Genomic DNA, 22,141 nt, shown 5'->3' on the forward strand with positions numbered 1-22,141 from the left:
GGGAAATTAAAATTCCTGCTATTGACAATGTAAGGTTATATAAACAGTCAAACTGTAGTATGTGATGGTTCAGTTATAACCAAAGTAGTCATGCAATTAAAACACTGTTTTTGTTTTATATGAAGGTATTTAAAGGACAAAGCAGTGGTACGACAGAGTGCGAGCTATAGTGACGTTTCAGGAGCATTGAATGAGACCCCGTGACCCTTTGTTAATTCTATTATGGAGAAAATGATCTAGACGGGATATACCGAGCAGCGCTGGAGATTTCTTCACTCATATTTGCAAATTGTGTTGAAGACAATGGCGTCGTTCCGAAGGGGAGGTCAGTTTCGACAGTCTACAGTTTTGTCCACAGAAGAAAAATGGAAAATAATTTTCAATCAAGTGAGTAATTTGTAATTTGTTTCCTTGCTTTTATTGAGAGGTGGGTGGTTGCTGCGAAACTTTTACCGCAATTGGGTGGCAAAGGGTTCGCGATCAGTTTTACAAATACTAATATAGCTTTTATATGGTAAAATATGTAATAGTTCTAACAGTTGTAAATACAAACATGTGATAACTTTAAAGTTAAAATAATTTGACAGCATTTATATCTCAATCAATATGTAATAATATAGCAAAGACATCCTCAGCACAGGAAACATAATTTCACCATTTATATTGGTGTGCTCCTCTCGGATAAGTTGATATCATATGAATTCTGGAATTTTTATAACGTTTTATAATCACATGTAAACAGTTCAGTAACACACAAAAGTATAGCGGTAATAAAATATCTATAAGGGTAAACAAGAACAGTACATCACCAAAGTGTGAATGGATATTCAATATAGACTGTATACTATATAAAAAGACTGATTCCGTTTGTAATTTTACAACGGTATATCTTAGTACATATATTTATATGTAGTTCTACATTTTTTTGTATCGAATCAGCAATATAACGTGGCGCGTGTTAATTGATAATTACTTATTATTCCTTTAAAACTTTTATAAATAGCCATAAGTAGCGGAATGATTGTATTGACTGGATAAAACATGGGACATTGATCTTGATTCTTCCTTCCCACTTATGGGTTTTTCTATCGTCTACACTCCCTTTCCGTCAAATGTTTTGAATCATGTACTCGTGCTCTAGGCCTTCGGCCTTCTTGGTCCACCTATTTAACCATAAAGTATAACGCACTACCTAATTAAACGGAATACTAAAGGTTGGCCGAGGTCTTCAGTGAATATGCTGTATTGTTACATTATCTATTTTGAGGTAGTTATTGCGATGGCATCAACCGATCTTTACATACTTTTGCAGATATAATTGATTTAAATGGCTTTATTTCTAGCAGTTCCTTTGATATAGGTGCATGCATTCGGTGTCTCTTTTTGTTCTGAAGTGGTGTTACGTTGGAACAAGATCTTAATGCCCAGCTAATTACACAGAAACTCTTCGCGCGGATAGATACCATCTTATTAATTACGTACATGATAGTCCACAATTAGAGGCCACAGACAGGGGAGGTATAATTCAATGAAATTGATAAGTTCATCACTTCACGAGATGAAAACCATCTTATTCGTATTTCTATAACTGTCTCAACGCTTGAAATGAATGTCGAATCCCATTTTCTTTCCTTGATGACTAATAACATACCTCGGCTAATGGGTGATTTGATAAATATTTTTTAGAAGTTCAACCGGGAAGGTGACATCTAGATATATAATTTTATGGTCTATTTCATATACGCTAAAATCTATGTAGAAAAAAGTATATAATTCTAACAACGATAACATGCCAGACTGATCGCTTTGATATTTATTTAACAAAAGAAGTTACATGACATAGTAAATGTTTCCAATTACGCAGAATCACAATCGACCAAATCAAATACCATAAAATATTACAAAGTTACCATACGTGATTATTAGCTCTATTTAAAGTCAACAGATTTTTTCCGTCTAGCTTCAATATTGGGTTCCTCAACAATTTATTGGAAAATGTTTTGGTTAATATGTGTGCATAGACTAACGTTGTCAAACGTTTTTCGATACAAGACGGAAGCGTCCGTATTTAATGAACTACATAACTGATGTCCGGTGGAGACAGGAGTAATAAAACATCATAAAAGAAAGTATTCAGGAAACAGTTACATTGAAAGGATTCCGATATTCCAATTTTGTTTATTAAAATGACGTACGCAGTACAGACACATGAATGAGAGGTTCAGCCTGGTCCACCATCAAATGAATAAGGTACAAATGTCAACAGATTATGAAAATCCATCTTGTTATGTGTTGTCAGTTACGTTGAAATACACCTAAATAGCACCTTACAATTCAAATCTATAAAGATACAGTCAAACAATAAGTACATCATACAACTGTTTTTTTTATTAATCAAGGGCTCGTTAGTAATGCTTAGGGGCTAAATTTTAAAACTATAAGGAGAGTCATAATATAAAGTGATCGAAAGAAATGTCCAAATCTACACAAGGAGGTGAACTAGCCCTATAATTCAGAAAAAAATTCCAAATTTCTTAATTCATAATTAAAGGAGAACAAGTATATGTGTATATTCTGAATCACTTCTCAAATGAATAAAAACGTGACATACAGGTTGCGGCAAACATCGGGGACTAATGGACTAAAAGATAATCACCAGCAGTGTCTGCCATCTGCAACCGCGAAGATTGTATAAAAGATACACATACAAATAATATACAGTAGACCAAATAATGATTTTAACTGCATCAAAGAGAGGTATCGTCCATTTGGAACCCCTCAATGATGCTTAAGGCCTAATATTTTAACTGTATTTTCACGACATTCTTTATTACAGCAAATGCGATCATCTGTATATACTGCACAGCAGTACTGCGATCACCTCCGGAAGTACTTGCAAAGCATGACAGGACAGCCAGAAAGAATCGATGGAAGTCGAGAAGAGAGACCCATGTCATATTTACTGCGGAAGCTTAAAGTCGACTTGCAGATGTCGTTTTCAAGGTAGCATTATAATACCGTCTTACCGTTACTGGTAAGGACAGAATTGTGTTATTACTTTTATTTTTCATATCTATACTTAGACAGAATCCTATTCATTTCCGTTAACTCAAATTCTGATAATGTCAACTGACCACCACCTTCACTTTTGCAGTTTTGTACAAGATTTTTTGCGGGAACCGCTGTTTGGTATGAAGTTGTTGCTGACTCTGCTTAAGGCTGTTCAAAAGTGTACATCTGAGCTCTCAAAGACACCTGCTAAAGTCAAGGCAATCAACTCCAAAAGATTGTTGGTAGGTTTTGTATGTTACAGGCAAATGGCAAATGTTTACTTTTACAACGGGCAAACCATATCAGGGTATGGAGAAGGATTTCCCGTTCCCAATGTTCGATAATTTAAAACCAAGTTAAGAAACAAATACTCCACGAAAATTCCCACACCAATTCCACATCAGTTCTCTTTATTAAAGCTGAAGCACACACATCCTACGAATGTATTCACTATGCAAGTTTCGTCACTTCCCGATAATACTCTTATAAGTTAATAAAGGTAATGATATGACATATGTGGAAAATACACTCTATCATATTTTCCTATTTTCAGACTGATGAATACGACTGTTTGCTGTGTATCAAATTTACCTTACGTGAGCAGGTATGTATGACGTAATCGCCTAATGGTATTTACGTGTAGGTCCATTATTCATACGTTGGGAGTAGACAGCTTTGACCATTGATTAATTTTAAAACATGCTTAACCCATTACTGACCGAATCCGAACTTTAACTTGTTAAGAGGAGTTCTGTCGCCGCTTATTTTCCTATAGAATTACTACTCCCATGTTAAAAGATTTTTGCAAACGAACGTCTATCGAAGCAGAAATTGATGAGAGATTTGTTTTGTCATAGAAACAGAAAGTATTGATATTGTACCTTAAGCTACTTTTTAAACCGTTGATACCGTTAACATCTGTTGTTTTAGGAAGCCACAAGTCTGCTTCTAGAGGAGTCTTACGGCCTTGAAGCCGTGGCTTCGGCGCTCATGAGTTCATTCACAAAATCCCGTCTTGTGGCGTTGGAAGTACGTACTACCAAATGAAAATACGTTAATATATTTGCTTTATTACAATATAGGTGTATGAATTTAAATGTGTGTGATCAGGTGAGTTGAAATATTATTTCACATGTATAGAGGATCATATACGACTTCCCATCTCACGTGAAATGAAAACGATTTAAAGATTCTGTTACTACTGCAACATCTATTAACATTGTTATTATCCTTGTTGGTATGGTCTTGCGATGAAATTGAAAATCGCACGTGGACAACTAACATCATAGACATAAGATTCCAACACATCGTCTACTTCTGTCTGATTTCCAATCATCAACAAGTTAAACATTGCTCCTGCTTGCTGTTTATGTTTATCTTGTTCTCTTTGTAGATTATGAGTCTCGTTTTGACTGATCCGAAGGGATTGTCCCGGAATTTGGACTGTTTCACGTACTTTCGGCTGAAGAATTGTGAGCCTACTCGTTTCCGCTTCCTCATCAGTATGTTAATGACGAACAACTCTCAGAATGTTACCTTTCAGGTGAGTGTGATTTCAGTTACATAAATAGATGTTTCTTTGTACTTTAACGTCCTTTAACGTTACTGAATAGTCGAGATAATGTCTGGACGTGTGGTGTGAAACGCATAGTTGATACAAATCCCACTTCAAATGTCAGATATATCACTTCACAGATAAAATGATCGTTGATTTTATTCAGGTTTGTTGCATGAAGTTTTTCAACTCACTACTTGCTGCCAGCCCGAACATGAACGCCAGAGTGTTTCTCCAGAACGAGCTGATCACAGCGGGCCTAGATGTGAATGTACTCAAGCAGGTAATGCAACCTGGTTATTCTTACAATTCAATTCTAGACAGATTTGTGCTAGTGTATTTCACTATATCCAGTTCTTAATACCAATAAACAACCTCTTGTACTAGTTATATTCCTAACATAAGTTATCTTCATTTTGCTTTATTATCGCAGTGCGTTAATGTTGAAACGAGTCTCGAACACGTGGAACTGGAGCGAGAGTTAGCCGAATTCCAGCAGACTTTAATCGATGTCGACGCACTGATACAGCATCAGTCATCTCTTGAAACAACTAATGATGATCTCCAGAAACAGGTATGACGAAGTATTACTATTTACTGATTTTTAATAACTAGTGTATTGTCAATATCTTTACCGTAGTAAATGCATTTTAGTTTACTTTCCAGTGATATTAGGAATAAGCTATGACAGTATTACTATCTTCATATTTTTCTTCATTTCAGCTATGCATTCTCCAAGGTGAAGTTCAGGTAATTCTACATTGAACATTACATCTGCTCCTGACGTATTCATCAGTAGATGTTTCGTCCCTTTCGAGATATATACATTATGTACTCTGTCAGTCAATATTTATTTAATTTCTCCAACAGCTGTATGAATTTTATCAATTCAAGTATGTTTGTGGAATCAAAACTCATTTGAAATCTTCAGCTTTTTGGCGTAAAATTGTGTTGTGTCAGATTTTTATTTTACATTGGATTTTGCATACTTATGATCTGTGCACAGAGCATAAGGAACACAAGTGGCAGTGGCTCAGAAGACACCTCAATGAAGTCACAAATTGCTGAAGAACCCATGGTTCCAGGTGAGCACAACAACGTTATAAGAACAAAGGTTGTGATATCAAAAAATAGCTTGAGCAGCATCACCAACTTACAACGTCGGTAATTAGATAAAACAAATTTGTTGACGTTTTCGAGTTATCCAACTGATAAATGCTTGTTGACATAAACTTAATTATTTGCACACGTATTAGATATTTGATTTTAAAGTAGCAAAATAAAAGATAATATCATTGCATGGAATATGGATATTAACACACGTACTTTCTGTCTTTACACTCCGATTGAGGCTGATTTAAATCTTCCATTTGTTTTTCTTTTTATGCGGATACTTGAATTACTGCATTCAAAATGCTTATACAACTATATGGTGCAGTTTTATCAATGATTCGGTATATCCATTTCTATCTATAGGCTCTATTCTTCGCTAGTGTCTCTTTTGTATATTTTCTGGCTATTTTGTTACTTTAAACAGATCCTCCACCACCTCCTGCGTGTATCGGGTCTTGTAGAAAACCTAAAACAGGGATTAAATTTCCTTTCCTCTGTTGGAAGCCTCTCCACGATATCAAAGATACTATTTTCCAGGTAAAGACCTTTTCAAAATCTGTACATCTTCATAAAACATGAAAGAGAAAAATGCTTTATTTCAAACCATTTATATGAGGTTGATGTGAAGTGGAATATAATTCCTTCGGTGATCCATTTCAGAAATTGAGTGGCGAATGTGTACTACATGATGATGACATTGACACATTTGAAGCAGCGTTTCGACTTGAAGTAATAAAGCCGTCCGTAACACATAAGAAAAATCCAGGTAAAAACTTTCAGCCCGGTATTAGTTCTTAATACATTATCTCCTGTAAGCAGTTCCAAGACGTTATCCAAAATACTTTCGTTGTAGAGTTTATAGATGCTTTAGAATAACCTACGAACAACATTTTCAGTTTTAAATTAGTTGTATGAAGGAAATATTACATATGTGTGTTTATTATTGCGAGGTCAGTGTCATTAACCGATTGAAAGTAACGAATAAATTCCAATTCCAGAATTTAGACGGGTGCGTCAGGAAAACAAACGAACCTTTCTAGAAGTTTCCAGAGCACGCGATTTGTGTAAGTAGGAGGACTGTTAGCGGTGTTATTGGTAGGAGGAGCAATGTAAGAATATGATTTGTTTAGTAAATAATACCATGGAGACAACTATTAATGCTGAATTGTTGATTAACTTCTGACGTCACATGTCAACCTACCAGTAACTTTTCGTAACACGTCGTGACCAGAATGGGGTTTTGTAAATATATATTTAGGCTTTTCATTCACCTGTTCATTGGGCGAACGACTTGCACTTAAACTTAGATAAAAGATTTGTCTCCCTTACAGTGTTAGTGCGCCGGAAAATGGGACTGTCAGCGGAGGAAATAAAATCAGCACTAGAACATTATGACTTTGAAGTTGTGGATGCGGACAGTGCTGAACTGTTTTCACGGTTCATTCCAACGGAGACGGAGGTAGGTAGTAGTGAAACGTGCCAAATATTTTCTATCCATCCTGTTGAGATACAGGTTGTTGTACCCTGGTATAGTTTTAATGTTGCACAATTGATAATATTGATAACAAATGTTGGTTTCACATTGGTGTCGGATCAATGCAAAAAATGCGAAATAACCTATATTTTTCTATTCAGATAAAAGACGTGATGTCGCTAAACTGTCATTATGACGACTTGGCAGAGGCGGAACAGGTGATGGTTCAGGTACTCTTTCTTTATTCTTTAAATTTTTGGCAATATTTGAGTATAATCCAAGATGTTCACAATATTATCAACGTTATTTTGTTATTGTTTTACAAGATACAAATGTTATCAGCATTTCAAGAAAAAACCTGAAATGTGAATACATATACAATGTTATATACACCATTCACAGCTGGTGTCCGTGTCCGATCTGGAAGGCAAGCTTAGATGTATAGGATTCATGAATCAGTTTCAAAAGAGGCTGGATGCGCTAGCACCGGTGAGTTCAACAATTGGAACAAGGGAGTTAATTCGTACAGTTTGCTGTCTATAATCCCGGCTTGATCTGATATAAATGTATTAAGATAACTGATAACGGAACAAGAGAGTTAATTCGTACAGTTTGCTGCCTTTAATCCCGACTTGATCAGATGTAATTGTATAAAAATAATTGATAACAAACGACATCGTCTGCCTTTCGAAGTTTTGCCCAAATAACAAAATGTGAAATGACTCTATTTCTTTGTTTCAGGAACTAAATCACATTCACAAATCTGCTTCTTCTTTGCTGAGCTGTGATAAGATGACGGAGGTGTTTGAGGTAATGTTGAATAATGATAATGAAATCAAAGCGATTTATCCTTAATGACAATGTGGTCAGTCTTAATTTTGATTTCAATATCATTTTATTTCAAATATACATTTTGTCGCTGTTATTATTGTCCTTTTCCCACACATAGATCATCCTGTTTCTCGGCAACTACGTCAGTACCCTAACAGGAGGTTTTCCTAGGGGCTTCCACCTTTCCTGTCTATCAACGGTAAGTGCATATATAATACGTGGGGACAAATAGGCTGTACATTAGTTAAATACACTATGTTATTTTGAAGCTATATATCATATCTAGGTTCGCGTATTTTGTGATGTGTACGCTTAATAAAAAAAAGTGAAGAATATGTTATCCTAGGAGCTGACAGAAAATTAATTGTAAAACATTTTGTAATTTTCTTATATTCTATTTAAGTTTCAACATTGATTTTACAACACAAGTTTTGTGTTTGAGTGTCGATCATACGTACGAGTTTAAAGATCAGCATGAAGAACCTGAATATTTTCTATATCAGCTGAAAGACATGAAATCCAGTGACAAGACGCAAAATCTCCTTGATTTCATCGTGAGGATGATCGCAAGAAAGTATCCGGATATCCTCTATTGGTATAAAGACCTTGAAATTCTGCCTGTTGCCAAAGGTGAGCTTAAAAGGAAGAAACGAGTCACAACAAGAGGAACGATATGCCGAATATTAGAACTGCCCAATGTTATGCTCTGTTCTGATTCATAATACTCCATTTCATGATTGTTTAAGTTTTTCTGAGTTTTCTTTAACCAAAATAAAATTCAGCAATGAAGTATGATTAAACCTTTTTCGCTAACTGACTGTTTAAATCTAGAATAATTGGAGGTAATACCATAATGCAAGTGGCTATTATCATGTTTCTGTTTTATTACCCGTTAAGTAATTGTATTACTAAGAATGTCATCTATATGTTTATTAGTGTATATTCTGTTGTTTTCGCTGTACATGTTATTGTCCTGCTCAACATGTTTTTTTTTATTTACTTTTAACTTTGTTGATCACATACCGATTCTTATCAATATGCATACGTTATAACACACAGTGAACATGTGTTTTACCTACATTGTATCACAGGTGCCTTTGCCCGCCTGACAAGTCTGGTTCAGGAGCTTGACGAAGGCATGAGGATGGTTGGTGAACACATGAACCAGACAACGGGTGATCAGACAGATCGACTCACTGTATCCTTTTAAAATGAGCACATACTAAAACTACAGTTTAACGTAACCATGATAGGTTGTAAGAATTGTACTCCTTAATTTCATTATCAGGATAAAGGCAATTAAGGTTCGACTTGTCTCTAATGTCAAGTATATAACATTGTTTTACCTTCGCCTTTATTGTTTACAAAGCCTTGTATAGACATCATGTTTTGGTAGGTTCTGGATGAGACAGTTTAAGATAAAGAGATGATACTTTTCTTTTACATAGAATAGTTAACCTAGTTTCTTTGACTTTATCCAAGACCTTTTATGAAGAAGGCGAGGAACAGATATGGATGCTGAGACGATCCTACCAGCGCTGTCATACCGTCTACAAACGTGCGTGTTCCATGTTTGGGGAAAAAATGGAAACTGTGGAACCATCAACACTTTTCAGCCACTTTACACAGTTTGTCCAAGATTATAAGGTATTATTATTTACTTTATTTATGGTTTTCAACAAACTTTAATTGTAATTAGATTTGTTCTATTACGATATATATATATATATATATATATATATATATATATATATATATATGGATATAACACACTGCATTGATAAGTTTATCATAACTTATTGAGGTTACACTTTCTATGGAACTATTACTATTTAACTAGTGTCTTGTTGTCCATTTTTGTGAGAATGTATGTACGAATGAACGCACTCTCCATCTATGACTTAATGATATTCAGTGTTTGATGCATTTTAGGAGTCACTGGCAAAACTAGATACAGATGTTTCACCAAAGTTAGTAAACCTCCGAGAACAAACTGAGTATGTACAAAAAGCAGCTGAGACTTCACACGCATCATCGACAGAATATATGCTTCTGAATGGCGTTCAAAAACTACTAGATATTAACTACGTCAATACCAGCCATGTTAATGAATTACCGGCATATGTCAAAGACTTGGAAAGTGAAAGGTCAGACGATGTCTCCTACTATGATTTAGAAGTAGCTGAGGAGCTGAGAAAGCGTTGTGAATCAGAAACGGACGGACTTTTGTGCGACTGTTGTTTCAAGGAAACAGGAGAATGTGATTTTGCTGAAAGCCCATATGAATATTGTTCCACAAAAACAAACACCGCAGTGGAAAATTGGATTGTTCGTAATAATGAAACCTTGTTAGAGTCGAGATACAGGGCAGGAGACGAGATCCCAACAGATTACGATGACAACATAAACAATAACATAGATAAACAACAGAACGGAGATACTGATAGCTATGACAGCGCTTTCTTTGGATCTGACGCGAACGTCCTGAAATCCTCTGGCAGGAGTTCTCAAGATAATGTTCAAATACCACTTAATGATGTACCGAGGTCTAGCACGCCATATACGTGCATACGCTCGGCAGACCCATCTTCTGACTACAGCCGGTCCCCATCCCCTGCGGGGAGTGTCATTAGTAAAGACACTTGCAGCAGCGAGTTGTCAAGAATTCTCACAGAATTCGAGGGAAATCTTCACCAATATGAATCCGAAGTTTCTCCAAATTATCGCCGGTTTTACACAGTGAAGTCAATTATTTACTTGTAGTATCATTCAAGTATGTTCTCGTGTGAGATCAATAATGTGTCATCATGGCCATAAGAGTCCAGTGTCGGTTTATTTGACAACTTGAACATAAATCAAAACGAATCATCAGGTGTTGCTTCCTTTTCGATTTCTCAATGTGTTTTACCTTCGTCATGCTGGCATTAACACATTTGAAAGCAACAATCAGGAAAAGCAGCGTCTTACATGGTGATTTCGTGTGTCATCCAACCGTGACTCCGGTGACTTAGAACCTGTAGAACTGTTACGTCGTCTACAAAACTCCCATTGCCGTAGTTGTTTCGTGAGTAACAATAAAAGAGGACAGGTAGCCAAACATCATCCGTGTATGCATTGGATGTTGATCTGACCCATGCAAAGTTATAATAATGGTGATCTGCCTGACCTACGTAATAATTAATCGGTTATACAAACATGCACATGTAAGTAAATATAAAGCATGTTTTGCGTTATACTTTAACATTAATCGTTACAAGAGGTTTTTACAGTGCAATAATATAGTTTGAATCCTTTAACGTTGATAAGTCATTGTTCAATAAACTAAACTGTGTGTTTCCATGCGTTCAGGGTACACTATAATCTGGAAATTGAATGTATAGGCCCTTGGTAGTACATAATTCGTTGACATGTTTTTAAATTGAGGTGTTTTTACCTTGAACTTTGTGTATTTGAACACGAACACATGGAATCACAACACAGTTAATAAATGCGCATGATGTATTAAAAATCATTTGAATATTTTGTTATTCAATGAATGTATCCATGCCATATTTTTGTATATTACACATTATATATGTGTGTACATTATATACATCCTATATACGTTAAGACTTGTATTCATATTTTACACATGGGTAGTGTGGACTCATTTGATACCTAGCCTGTGAATGTTTCAACGTGACCTTATTTTGTTGTAGCTATGTGTTCTTACTACTTCTTACAATATGGCACTATAACATGATCAATGTACACTGACATCCGTCGGTGAGACGATGCCAAGCAACGGTAGGAGTCGCGGAGACGAAAAATCTGTCAAACAAACCAACCAATCAAAAAATCAATGTTTCGTGTTGATATCAAAACACTAAGGGAAGTACAAGTAATGATATTCTGTAACATCCTGTATACCAGAATGTGTATTCTCAATGTTTGGCTCACTACTAATATGGTGATACCGTTATGATAGTTCGTGAACTTTCTTTCCTTCTAAATCAGTTTAATTTACGATTAAGCTAACAATGATGCTGAAATTTGTCTTAATACGTTAACATTCGGTAACTACTAATATGTATAGTACCAATGACATGTCTTGCCCCTTACGAAAAATACCTTCAGCAGCAATGTTGATATTATTACTTGTATGTATTGTTTTTGCTTATAAGAAAACATGAAGCATTATCTAACAGAGATTATAATTAATCATCTTTTCTGAGTTAGGTTACAAATCTTCTTATACAATGAAAATAATAGACTGGATTTTCAGTGCTATGCGTAGCTACAACCTAAAAACTACCTTCCGTGCTGTCACACAAGATGAGGACACCATTGATACATCGCTTCATCACTACACTTCGACTTGGAATCTGTTATCTAAACATTACTGTTGATGTTATTAAATGTTGTTAATCATTAACAAATAAATTGTTCAACCAAAACACTAAATGGATGTTTTTTGTGTGTCATATTTGCACAAATATAGATATACATGTAGATAACAATAGGCTTTGGTTATCTGTAGGAGGTGACATGAGATGCAATTATCGAAATCATGCTAAAATCTAGATGGAGAGGTGCACTAGCCCTTGATTCAGTAAATTTCATATATCTTAAAGCTCAAAAGAATGTCAAGAATATTTAAATATTCTTAACCGTGCCACAAATCAAATGAATTAAAACATGGCACGCAGGTGACGGCAATTCTTGGGGACTTATAGTCCACCGACAATTTCTATAAATAGGATAATGAGATTATTCAATACAACAATTGGATCACAAATACTGTTTTCGATTTTTTTTTTTTTTTTTTTTTCAATTTTCCATTATATGTCTATATGAACAGAGGAAAATTTGATAACGATAACAACTTAACTGACCAAAACGTATTCCATGGCGATAAGTCGGTGAACTGCTGAATGTGTTTTGTTAGATAATCGTAAATGGATGTGATAACGCAATCTAGAGTTTAATTGTTGGATAATTATAGGTAATCATTAATACTTGCTGTATCCAAAACAAGTGGTGTGCTGAATATTTCTGTTAGTGATGCGTGTCCTCTTTTGTACACGTAACCAACTTCTATTGGATTTTTGGTTTTTAACAAAAACAGCAAAGAAAATACCGACATGGCCACAGAAAAAGCGAAAAAGATTTACCATGAAACGCCTAAAATAAGTACGTGGATGGCCAGACAAGGTGTTTCAGAAGGATAGCCAATATGCTTTACCGACGACACCCGCTATGTAAATCCAGGTAAGTTTTGTCACGTTCCCAAATGAAAGCAGGTAAGCAACATTGAATTCACTAGGCATGCTTAAATCTTTTTCCCCTACCGATTTTGGGTTTGTAATGGGTTTTTTTTCAATTGTGTTGTCTTGGTCTCAAATGTTGCCACCTAGCTTGTTGTTGTATATCTTTATAGACAATAATCAACACGTCATTTATGTAAAGCAGCTTTATCTCATCTAAATCCTCATTGTAAAGTTAATTCAACGTTCACATTTGTTGAAACATGTTGGAACATTAGTGGTATAGATAACAAACATTCAAGTCTGATTATTTTCCCGTTTGATCAATACCGCATAGGGATCTCTAGTGGGTGTTCAAAAACCGAAATAATACAATTTTATCATTTAACTGATATCGAATGAATATTGATTTTTCTTCTGTGTTTGTTTTCCGGTAACTCAATAGAAATCAAATGTTCGCCATGCTATCTATGTTGCTTGCATTTAGTGCAAGAGTGTCTAGGAGGGAATCAGACATCAAAAGCATAGTTACGTATTATAACTTTGCAATAGGGAGGCCATCCAAAAGCAGTTCCTTCAGAACTGAAGGAATGTATAATATCAATGAAAGATTAGTAAACTATTCGAAATTGATTGCCAGTGAAGCATGTTTTAGACTCATAATAAAAATACACAGAGGACATATCAAAAAGTACATTACAGTTAAACAACGTATCATTCTCTAATACAAGCTACCGATAAATTATTGCTCGGTAGTCGGGAAATCGATGACTGTCCATCCACATTTCCAATCCATTAGTAATTGTTAACACGTGTTGTAGCCATTGCCATCTCGGGAATTTGGTGGTGTTGAGGACGTGAGTTAAGTGGAAAAGGTCATTCCATCGCGTGTCAAGATGTCTCAAACGCTGGCGTATTTGGTAATCATTTTATGATCAAACAGTTTTCACTCATCACAGACGGATATCCTCGATAATACAACACGCAAATCAAATGACTTTCAAACATTCGTAAGCAATTTACGTTTGCTCTTTGGGCCTTCGATCAGTTTTTGACCTCGGCGTCTTTAAGAAGCTGCATGATGACAATTCTGTTAAATCCACATACCCATTTCCATATTATAACATGTAAGACTTTCGCTCCTTTAGAACATCGACCTCACTATATGGCAGTGTGTAGCCGTTCGTTCTAACCTTGTAAGATATATGAATTACTGTACATTGTCAAATCTATCATTGCACAGACTAAAGTGACCAGGCAATTCAAAACGCGGTTTCTTAAGATGACTTGGTTCTGTGTTGATATTTTCTGATACTTAACTCAATCTTCGAAATATTGACCAACGTTCTTAACCATTTGCAAGAGGTCACAATTTTTTACATAATTTATATATTTCAATTATATTCTAATAATGTACTTTTTGTATATATATTTTTTTCAATTTTGAAAACAAGCAATGCATTACGTCTCCAGGACGACATAAGCCGGGGTACTCTGGTGTGCGAACTGTGGTCTCCGTTACCTGTGATATCGATTAACATCGTCAATGAAAACTAATTGGATCTCGTCGGTCAGAAGCTAGCGCATATGGCGGTATGATCACAAGGACAACTGTTTGACTCGCAAAACATCATATTCTAGAATAGAAACAGTACAATGGTGTGTGTTAGATGTTCATCATCGGAATAACGTTCGAGTATGACACACTGTGTTTTTGCCAGCTTCATGAGATGTGCTTTGTATGCAGTCTTACTGGTAGTTTTATATAACGGTAAGTAAATATATATACATTTTATATATTCTATATGCAGATTGCATTTATTCTTACATAGAGTGACATCTAGTCTGAATTTACATATACAGTGTGCTTATACTGTTTAGATAGTGTTTATGCTAAGGTGAGTGACGTTAATATCGAACTGAAGACGAAATACACGATTCGATTTATCGTTTAATATCAATCATTATTCGGTCTATTTTGTATGCGAGTAAAACGTTACAGATTAGTAATTTGTGTTAGGTAATATGCTTATACTCAATAATCAATAATCGGTATCAATTGCGAGATTAAACAGGAGACATCATTCTCCAAGTGATAAAAACCTTTATATTTACGGAAGAGTTCAGGTCCACATTTACTTGTTAAACATATGATATCATGCTTCTATTCCATCTCTTGTAATGCCTGTGTTGCTGTGATTCTATATGTTCTGTATTGGTGTTATTTTCGGATTATTTTGTATGGCTGTGACGAACGCTACCACCGTTACGTGCCATTAATCGTGTTACAGATGAGAACAATTTTACATTGAAACTGTTTGTCTGACACATCACTCACTCAATACTCATGGAACTGTTCAAGCCAACAACTGAAACGGTATTCAGAGCATGGCAAAATCTGTGAACGACTTGGCGAGTGAAAAAGTCACACTTCTGAAAACCGTTTGTAATCATAACTCATAACTGTAATTGTTTTGCTTTATGTCTCTTCTAATGTGATATTCTGGCTTACACAGTATAACTCTCTTTTTCATTCCTAGTTTTCTTTTTTGATGCAGTTTCAGAATAATGCTGAACTAAAATAATACCACAGCTTAATTGGTAGAGCCAAGAAATATCTTCCAAAGAATTAAAGAGTCAAAGAGGTAATAGTATCTCTGTCCTAGCCTCAAGTCAGAGAAGTATTCCTTGTTTGACCATTGTTTCCATATATCCAGACATATCAAAAAATATTTATAATGGAAATCAGCGATAGTTTCGCATCTTGATTTCTATGCTGACAGCAGTGTTACTACATTGATTTATTGTTAAGAATAGATCTGATGTTTAATGTCAGTCTTAATTACTTAAAGAGGAATATAATTTGTCTATATTCCGGTAGACTCTCTCTTAGGGTGTACTTTCCTTTATCCATCCGTTTTCTAGGTTTTATGATTATAATTCATCAATGTGTGTGGTTGTTGTAGTGTTGTGGTAGTGTACAGTATGGTGTATCACCTCATGACACTACCTCTGTATGGTATATACCTATCCGGATATAAAACCAATTAAAATTTTATTTTGCCTATATTGTCAAACCAAAATATACAAATATACTAAATCTGTCAGTATTTATATATAACAATAAGAAACTGATATGGTTAATGATTATAAACAATATATAATCAGCATCATATCTCTGTTAAGTTATCATAGAATACTGTAAAATCATGGGGTTCAAGTAGTTCGTATTTTTCCATAATTACACATGAGCATATGCATATATATGGCATATGCTTTCCTGGTTAAATCTAGCTCTCTTTTATTTAGATATAAATGATATAATTTTATAAATCATTTTTCATTACTGTAGCTACTTTTTGCACTGTAGTTATTCCACACAGCAGTGGAAGTAGTTTTAATATCATTATGATTACTAGCATAAAGGAGACATTTATGAAACAGTAGGTAAACACGATAGATAAGTCCATATCACATTGTTCTAAATAGATCTCAAACGCAATGAAAAAGTTGCCCAATGCCTATTCATAGATATTAATAGCATATAAAGAGGCCTTATGTGTGTTCGATAGCTAATAATGTCAGTCTATCTTATTGATGCCTTTGAAGTTTTAATCTGCATAATTACTTCATGTTTACAATATCATTTCCATGGTAACCGTCTGACAGGATCATGCCTCTAGCATTTCCATGGCAATTGATTACCTTACGATCATTCTTGTTTTAAGCAAATATGTACACACACATTTATATCCTGTATCTACTTGTAATCACAATGCCTTATCGATTGATGCATTGTAGAACGTAATCGTAAGTGTTTTACTGAATTGTCGCAGTTCATGCTAAATATGACATCTTAAGCTGTGATCAAGAATGAATTGCAGTCTGCTCAATAAGATACAGAGTGGCCTAAGATTGACGTATATGACAGTGCACAAATAACAAAACAAAAATGTGAGGTTGAGAGAAATATAACCTTCTGATAACGAAAGTATGCTTTTTAATTGTCTCTGTTATATAGAGGTTTTTCGTTATATCCTTTGCCACCAGTAAATTGATTATCGTCAGCTTGTAGATGGCATTGACATTGAAATTAGATATTTTATATAAACATCATAAACAACAATGAGGTAAATGTTATCTTTCTAGTTATTCACACTTATATGACGTTTTATCCTTAATGCTCTAATCGACATTTTGATGGAGGAAGTCAGGAAGTCTCTGGACATATTGGAAAAATCTACAATGAACTGATATATAGGGTACTGTTTGGCTGATACATGTCCTATGATAACTGTAAAATAGGAATAATACAGAAATTACATGAACAAATTGTTATTAGAAAAAACACCTGGAATCGAACAAAATACACTATGTTACATATTATCGTTCAACTAGGTACATGTAATACATTTTTCTGTATTAATTGCTCAAGTATACCCCTGTAGTGCATTTTATGTTCATTGGGAGGTGTTACTTGTGTTTTTGTACCAAATTTATGCACCAAATCCGAACTAGTTTGCATTGTATCAACGTGTTTTATATTTATGTATAGTTGTATAAGTAAATGAGTTGTTAACACATTTGAAACGATTCTTCTTTTCTTGAGATTTCCGTCAGTCATTTTCCTTTTATACACTGAATGCTCCTATCATCATTTTGTTAAAACCTTAATTGTATTTTAATCATTCTTCATTGTATTTTGTTAGATCATTTTCCTCGGTCGTTTTTTTGTAGTAATATAAGGTCAGGTAGAAACACACAGTTTAATCAATTTGCCACAAGGACGGAAACAGATGTTGCTGGATGCGAGCTGATATCTATGAAATTTGAATTGTGATATATTTGTCTCTGTATTCGAATTTACGCCTCTAGACAAAAGCTTATGATGAATTACGTTTTTGCTTATATCTACATGAACAGGTTACTGGAGTTTTATTTTAGAACTTCTAAGGCTTTCCATTCTAATTTACAGAGAGTGGTGGCGCCTACAACCTGACGTGCTACACGTGTACTGCTACCGTGGCTAGTGATCCCTGTGTGCACACACCAAACATGTCTGAGGTGGTCACATGTGGTTCTGATGAACCATTCTGTAGAGTGAGTTTGTTTTACTGCACACTCCATCAGTTATGTGAAGACGTTTTATGTTCCGTGCATGTTGTTCCGTCTAAATGTCGTAGTCAACTATACTGTATCGTTTATAGATTGCTATAATTCAACTTATGTCGGATTCACAGCAAAGTCAGCAGTCGTAATATTTAAGCTCGCTTACAATTAATGTATAATGATATTCTGTTGAAATTGATTTAACGATATTAGAATTCACCAAGCTACCTGCGCTTGTGGTTTCTTTCTTCGCGATTTTAACTTTCTGAATTGGAAATGAAAAGATGATCGCATGTTCATTATTTGGTATACTAAAAAGTCGAGGACTTATCTATAAGTCTATCTATTATGTTAATTGTAACAATGATATCTTCACCTGTGTTGAAACCATATGTAAGACGTTGTTAAGCTCGTTTTAAAGTCCCTCAACGTAGATTAAATTACCTTGCATAAGTCTTCACCGCAACGTTTTCGTGGCAATGTCCATTGTTCGTATTTGTTGCATCAAGCACTATTCTGTCCTTGGGTGTATCAAATGAACCAGTATGTGTCGCATTGGAAACAAAAATACTTTAGAATGTAAAATGAAATGGTGTTTTAACATTACAGGTACTACGGGTGGAATCTCAGTACGGGGACATAGTAAGCCTTACACGGGGATGTTCCTCCGTTTGTAAGAACTATTGTGGTATTTGGGGAGAAGATGTGGACGAGGAGAGGTGTCACTCATGCTGTCGGACCAAACTTTGCAATGTGGGTAACGGAGGAATAAAACTGCAAAGACTGTCATATACTTTCCTTTTAATATCATTGACTGTTTTATATATTTTATAATGGGGATAAGATGTCTTTATATTGCCAATAGACTCTTTTGAATTCTCTCTGACCATTATACATACAAAGTCTACATTGCACAATGGAGGGGGTGGGGGTCTTTCCAAACTGCCAACTGACTTCTTGGCTTTAACACAGGACACTGTGTAGTATACTGAATATACGGGTTGCTAACCCTTTCAACATGCATTACGTATTATCATTCCATGTCTTTGTACAACCATTTGGTAGTGTATACGCATAATCTGTGCTTTACAGTGGTGTGTGGAGAAAATGAAGTCTATCTAAATGTATAATTGAAAGAGCGGGGCAAATTGTTTTCGTGCTGTTTGTTGTCCATAGCTATTGCACAATAAGAGGGAGGCCTATCATTTTTGGCATGTGTGTTCCTTGTGACAAGACCTTTCGGTGGTACCAAAATTTTAACCATGTGACCTAGACGTGACCTTTCACTTACATTTGAAAACTTTTAACACTGGCCATAATCATCAAAAGAGGCATAGTTTTCATATTTGGCATGTATGTTCCTTTGTGGCATGAACTTTCTACTGGTACCAAATGTTTTGACCATTTAACCTTGACCATGACTTTTGACCTACATATGATCATTAAAAACATCATTACCACAATGCAGACAGTAGTGTTTCACAAAGCGTGCATGCAATTACAGAGTACAATTTTAATGTCTTACTTAAGAATTTTGCTGCAACCAGGGAGCATGGTGTTTCATAAACACATCTTGTTAACATTGTTTTATCATGTAGATCTATACACTGTAATATGTAGAGAAGGTAAACCAGCGTTTATATACATTATTGATTATGCACAACTTAAGGTGTATTGTTTAGTTTAAGATATTCTATTTAACGTATTCATTCAGCAATATATCACATTCGCTGTAAGACAATGTTGTGAGGGTATCTTATATTTTTGAGGGAATATGTTACAGCTAACATACTTCAGATTTGTGTGATGAAAAAAATCCGAACATTCTTCTTTTACTAAATCATGGCATATGAAACGTTATTTATTGTTATAAAAACTTCAGCGACTGTATTCTGCTCCCTTTACTTTTTGTAAACAAACTCTGTATCAAACTTCGCTGTAATTAATGTAATTATCCTGGAAACATGTCACAGACAACGAAGTTATTTAATAAACGTCTAAATGTAACTGTATTTTTATTGTTTCTTTTTTCTAATGGTGACAGATTGCAGACGCAAACATGTCATACATGCAGTTGTAATTGGTTGTGCTAAATGACAGATAGCAACACTGTTTACAAGTTAATTGGGGGCCATGCATATGACCATAACATTGCTGAAGTATGTCTAATTATATCCAATCAAATTACAAATTTCGAAAGCAGACATCTACAATATATGCATGTGTTGATGAGAAAATAACATTCCTATGTTATATTCTGAGAGAGCAATTAAACTTGTAGCACGCATTAATGACGAGTTCACTTTAGAGTTTTTAGTAACCACCCAGTCGGTGCCATTATATCGGTAACGTCTAGAACACGATAGACACATGTAACAAACATGCTTAGACACATGGACGTGTACAGAAATTAGTATAGGTGTGATGTGGCCGTACCTATTATGTCAGATCGAATGGTTACACCATACACTCGATACACTCCAATCATTGTGTTATCATTAAATAACCATAGCAACATAATCCGTCCTAATCTCAGCAGACACGATCGATGCGCCATGGCAACCTATGTACGATGAATGTTTCATAACTTGAACCAAAAATATTGCATGACACAATCACTGAGTGTTGTCGGAAACCTTTCAACTTTGAAAAGGAAAGCGTTACTACGTCATTTTAAAACTGAGCTGTTTTAAATTGGTGTTCGATATTATCTGGCATTTTGAAGTTTTTTAATAAATGCTGCTCAATATATTGCGGTTAACAACTTCCTATTTGTAGTCTAAACATCGTCCATAGTGAAGACAATAGTCTCATTACAATGTTATTATACCGAGCATTCCAGCAGAGAGCTTCTAAAAACATTTCCTGACGGGTTCGGCGACACACTGATTCATATCAGGCTTTATCGTCAGTTAAAAAACAACAAAAACAAACAAAACAAAAAAGCAAAACCCAGCAAATATTGTGGCGAACATTTGAAATTAGGAACTCTTCTAATCTTTCAACGAAAGTTTTTACACTCGGAAATTAGATTTCCTGATCGACAGTATATATGTACTCATCTTGGTGATAGCACAGTAGACCATGACCGCTGATATGTTGACATCGATAAAACCAGTCACTAACAGTTATTGCTTTTTAAATTAAACGTTTTACCAGAGCAATTCTAATGGCGGTTTCTAGGTAAAACGATTCCAAATCGAAAGAGGTCTAATATCACAGACAATAAAAACAGTAGTGGGTATGCTCAAACGAAGACAGCGATTGGTTGATTGAATTTACCAATCAGTGCTTGTTGTCAGGAGCATTACAAAATCCTTTTATCATCTTGGAGTTGATGGAGGTTTTGAACATCTGTACGACCATGAAACTACATTTTAGCTGACAGCAATTTATTCTTTTTTCTGCTGAACGTCTGCACACCATAAGATATTTCTGAACACAAATAAATAACAGGGTTTACTGTCTGACAACAATGAACATGAAAGAGTTGTCTTATCACATAACGATAAGGTGAAGACACCAGTTTGTAATACAGCGGAGCTAACTAAAACTGTTTTTCAAAGTCACCTTTCAGATGTCATCTTATCCTCAAATAAGATAAACTTCTACCAGTAACACAACACCATATTGTGTAACACCATCATCCCCAACGACTCTAATTGGTTACTGTTGATTCCGACCTTGGGCTACTTTCACCTGTGTGTGTTCTTTTCTTGTTGTTCAAGATTGTCAATCAATCTAAACACATTAACATGACCA

The 22,141-nt window shown here is 35.1% G+C and overlaps 1 protein-coding gene across 1 annotated transcript; it reads left to right on the forward strand.

Annotated features, from left to right (window-relative positions):
• The first annotated feature begins 303 nt into the window (after nt 1-303).
• LOC132551325 (formin-like protein 3) lies at nt 304-10,787 on the forward strand. Its single transcript, XM_060215450.1, has 22 exons — nt 304-387; nt 2,837-3,003; nt 3,155-3,293; nt 3,605-3,655; nt 3,982-4,080; nt 4,445-4,594; nt 4,773-4,889; nt 5,040-5,180; nt 5,330-5,356; nt 5,613-5,691; nt 6,144-6,256; nt 6,380-6,485; nt 6,718-6,783; nt 7,051-7,178; nt 7,355-7,423; nt 7,596-7,682; nt 7,935-8,003; nt 8,143-8,223; nt 8,528-8,654; nt 9,116-9,222; nt 9,507-9,671; nt 9,957-10,787. The coding sequence occupies exons 1-22, from the start codon at nt 304-306 to the stop codon at nt 10,785-10,787; spliced, it is 3,003 nt and encodes a 1,000-aa protein (XP_060071433.1).
• The last annotated feature ends 11,354 nt before the right edge of the window (nt 10,788-22,141 follow it).

The sequence above is a fragment of the Ylistrum balloti genome, unplaced genomic scaffold (genome assembly GCF_031769215.1).
Source record: "Ylistrum balloti isolate Yb309-2 unplaced genomic scaffold, AGI_CSIRO_Ybal_v1 Utg370196, whole genome shotgun sequence".
Lineage (NCBI taxonomy): Eukaryota > Metazoa > Mollusca > Bivalvia > Pectinida > Pectinidae > Ylistrum > Ylistrum balloti.

What these genes read in the sequence shown, in the direction of transcription:
- LOC132551325 (XM_060215450.1), top strand. Translation starts at nt 304, where the DNA reads ATGGCGTCGTTCCGAAGGGGAGGTCAGTTTCGACAGTCTACAGTTTTG. An exon ending in TTCTCCAAGGTGAAGTTCAG is followed by an intron (nt 5,357 to 5,612) that starts GTAATTCTACAT and finishes ATCTGTGCACAG; the next exon opens with AGCATAAGGAACACAAGTGG. An exon ending in ATCAGACAGATCGACTCACT is followed by an intron (nt 9,223 to 9,506) that starts GTATCCTTTTAA and finishes ACTTTATCCAAG; the next exon opens with ACCTTTTATGAAGAAGGCGA.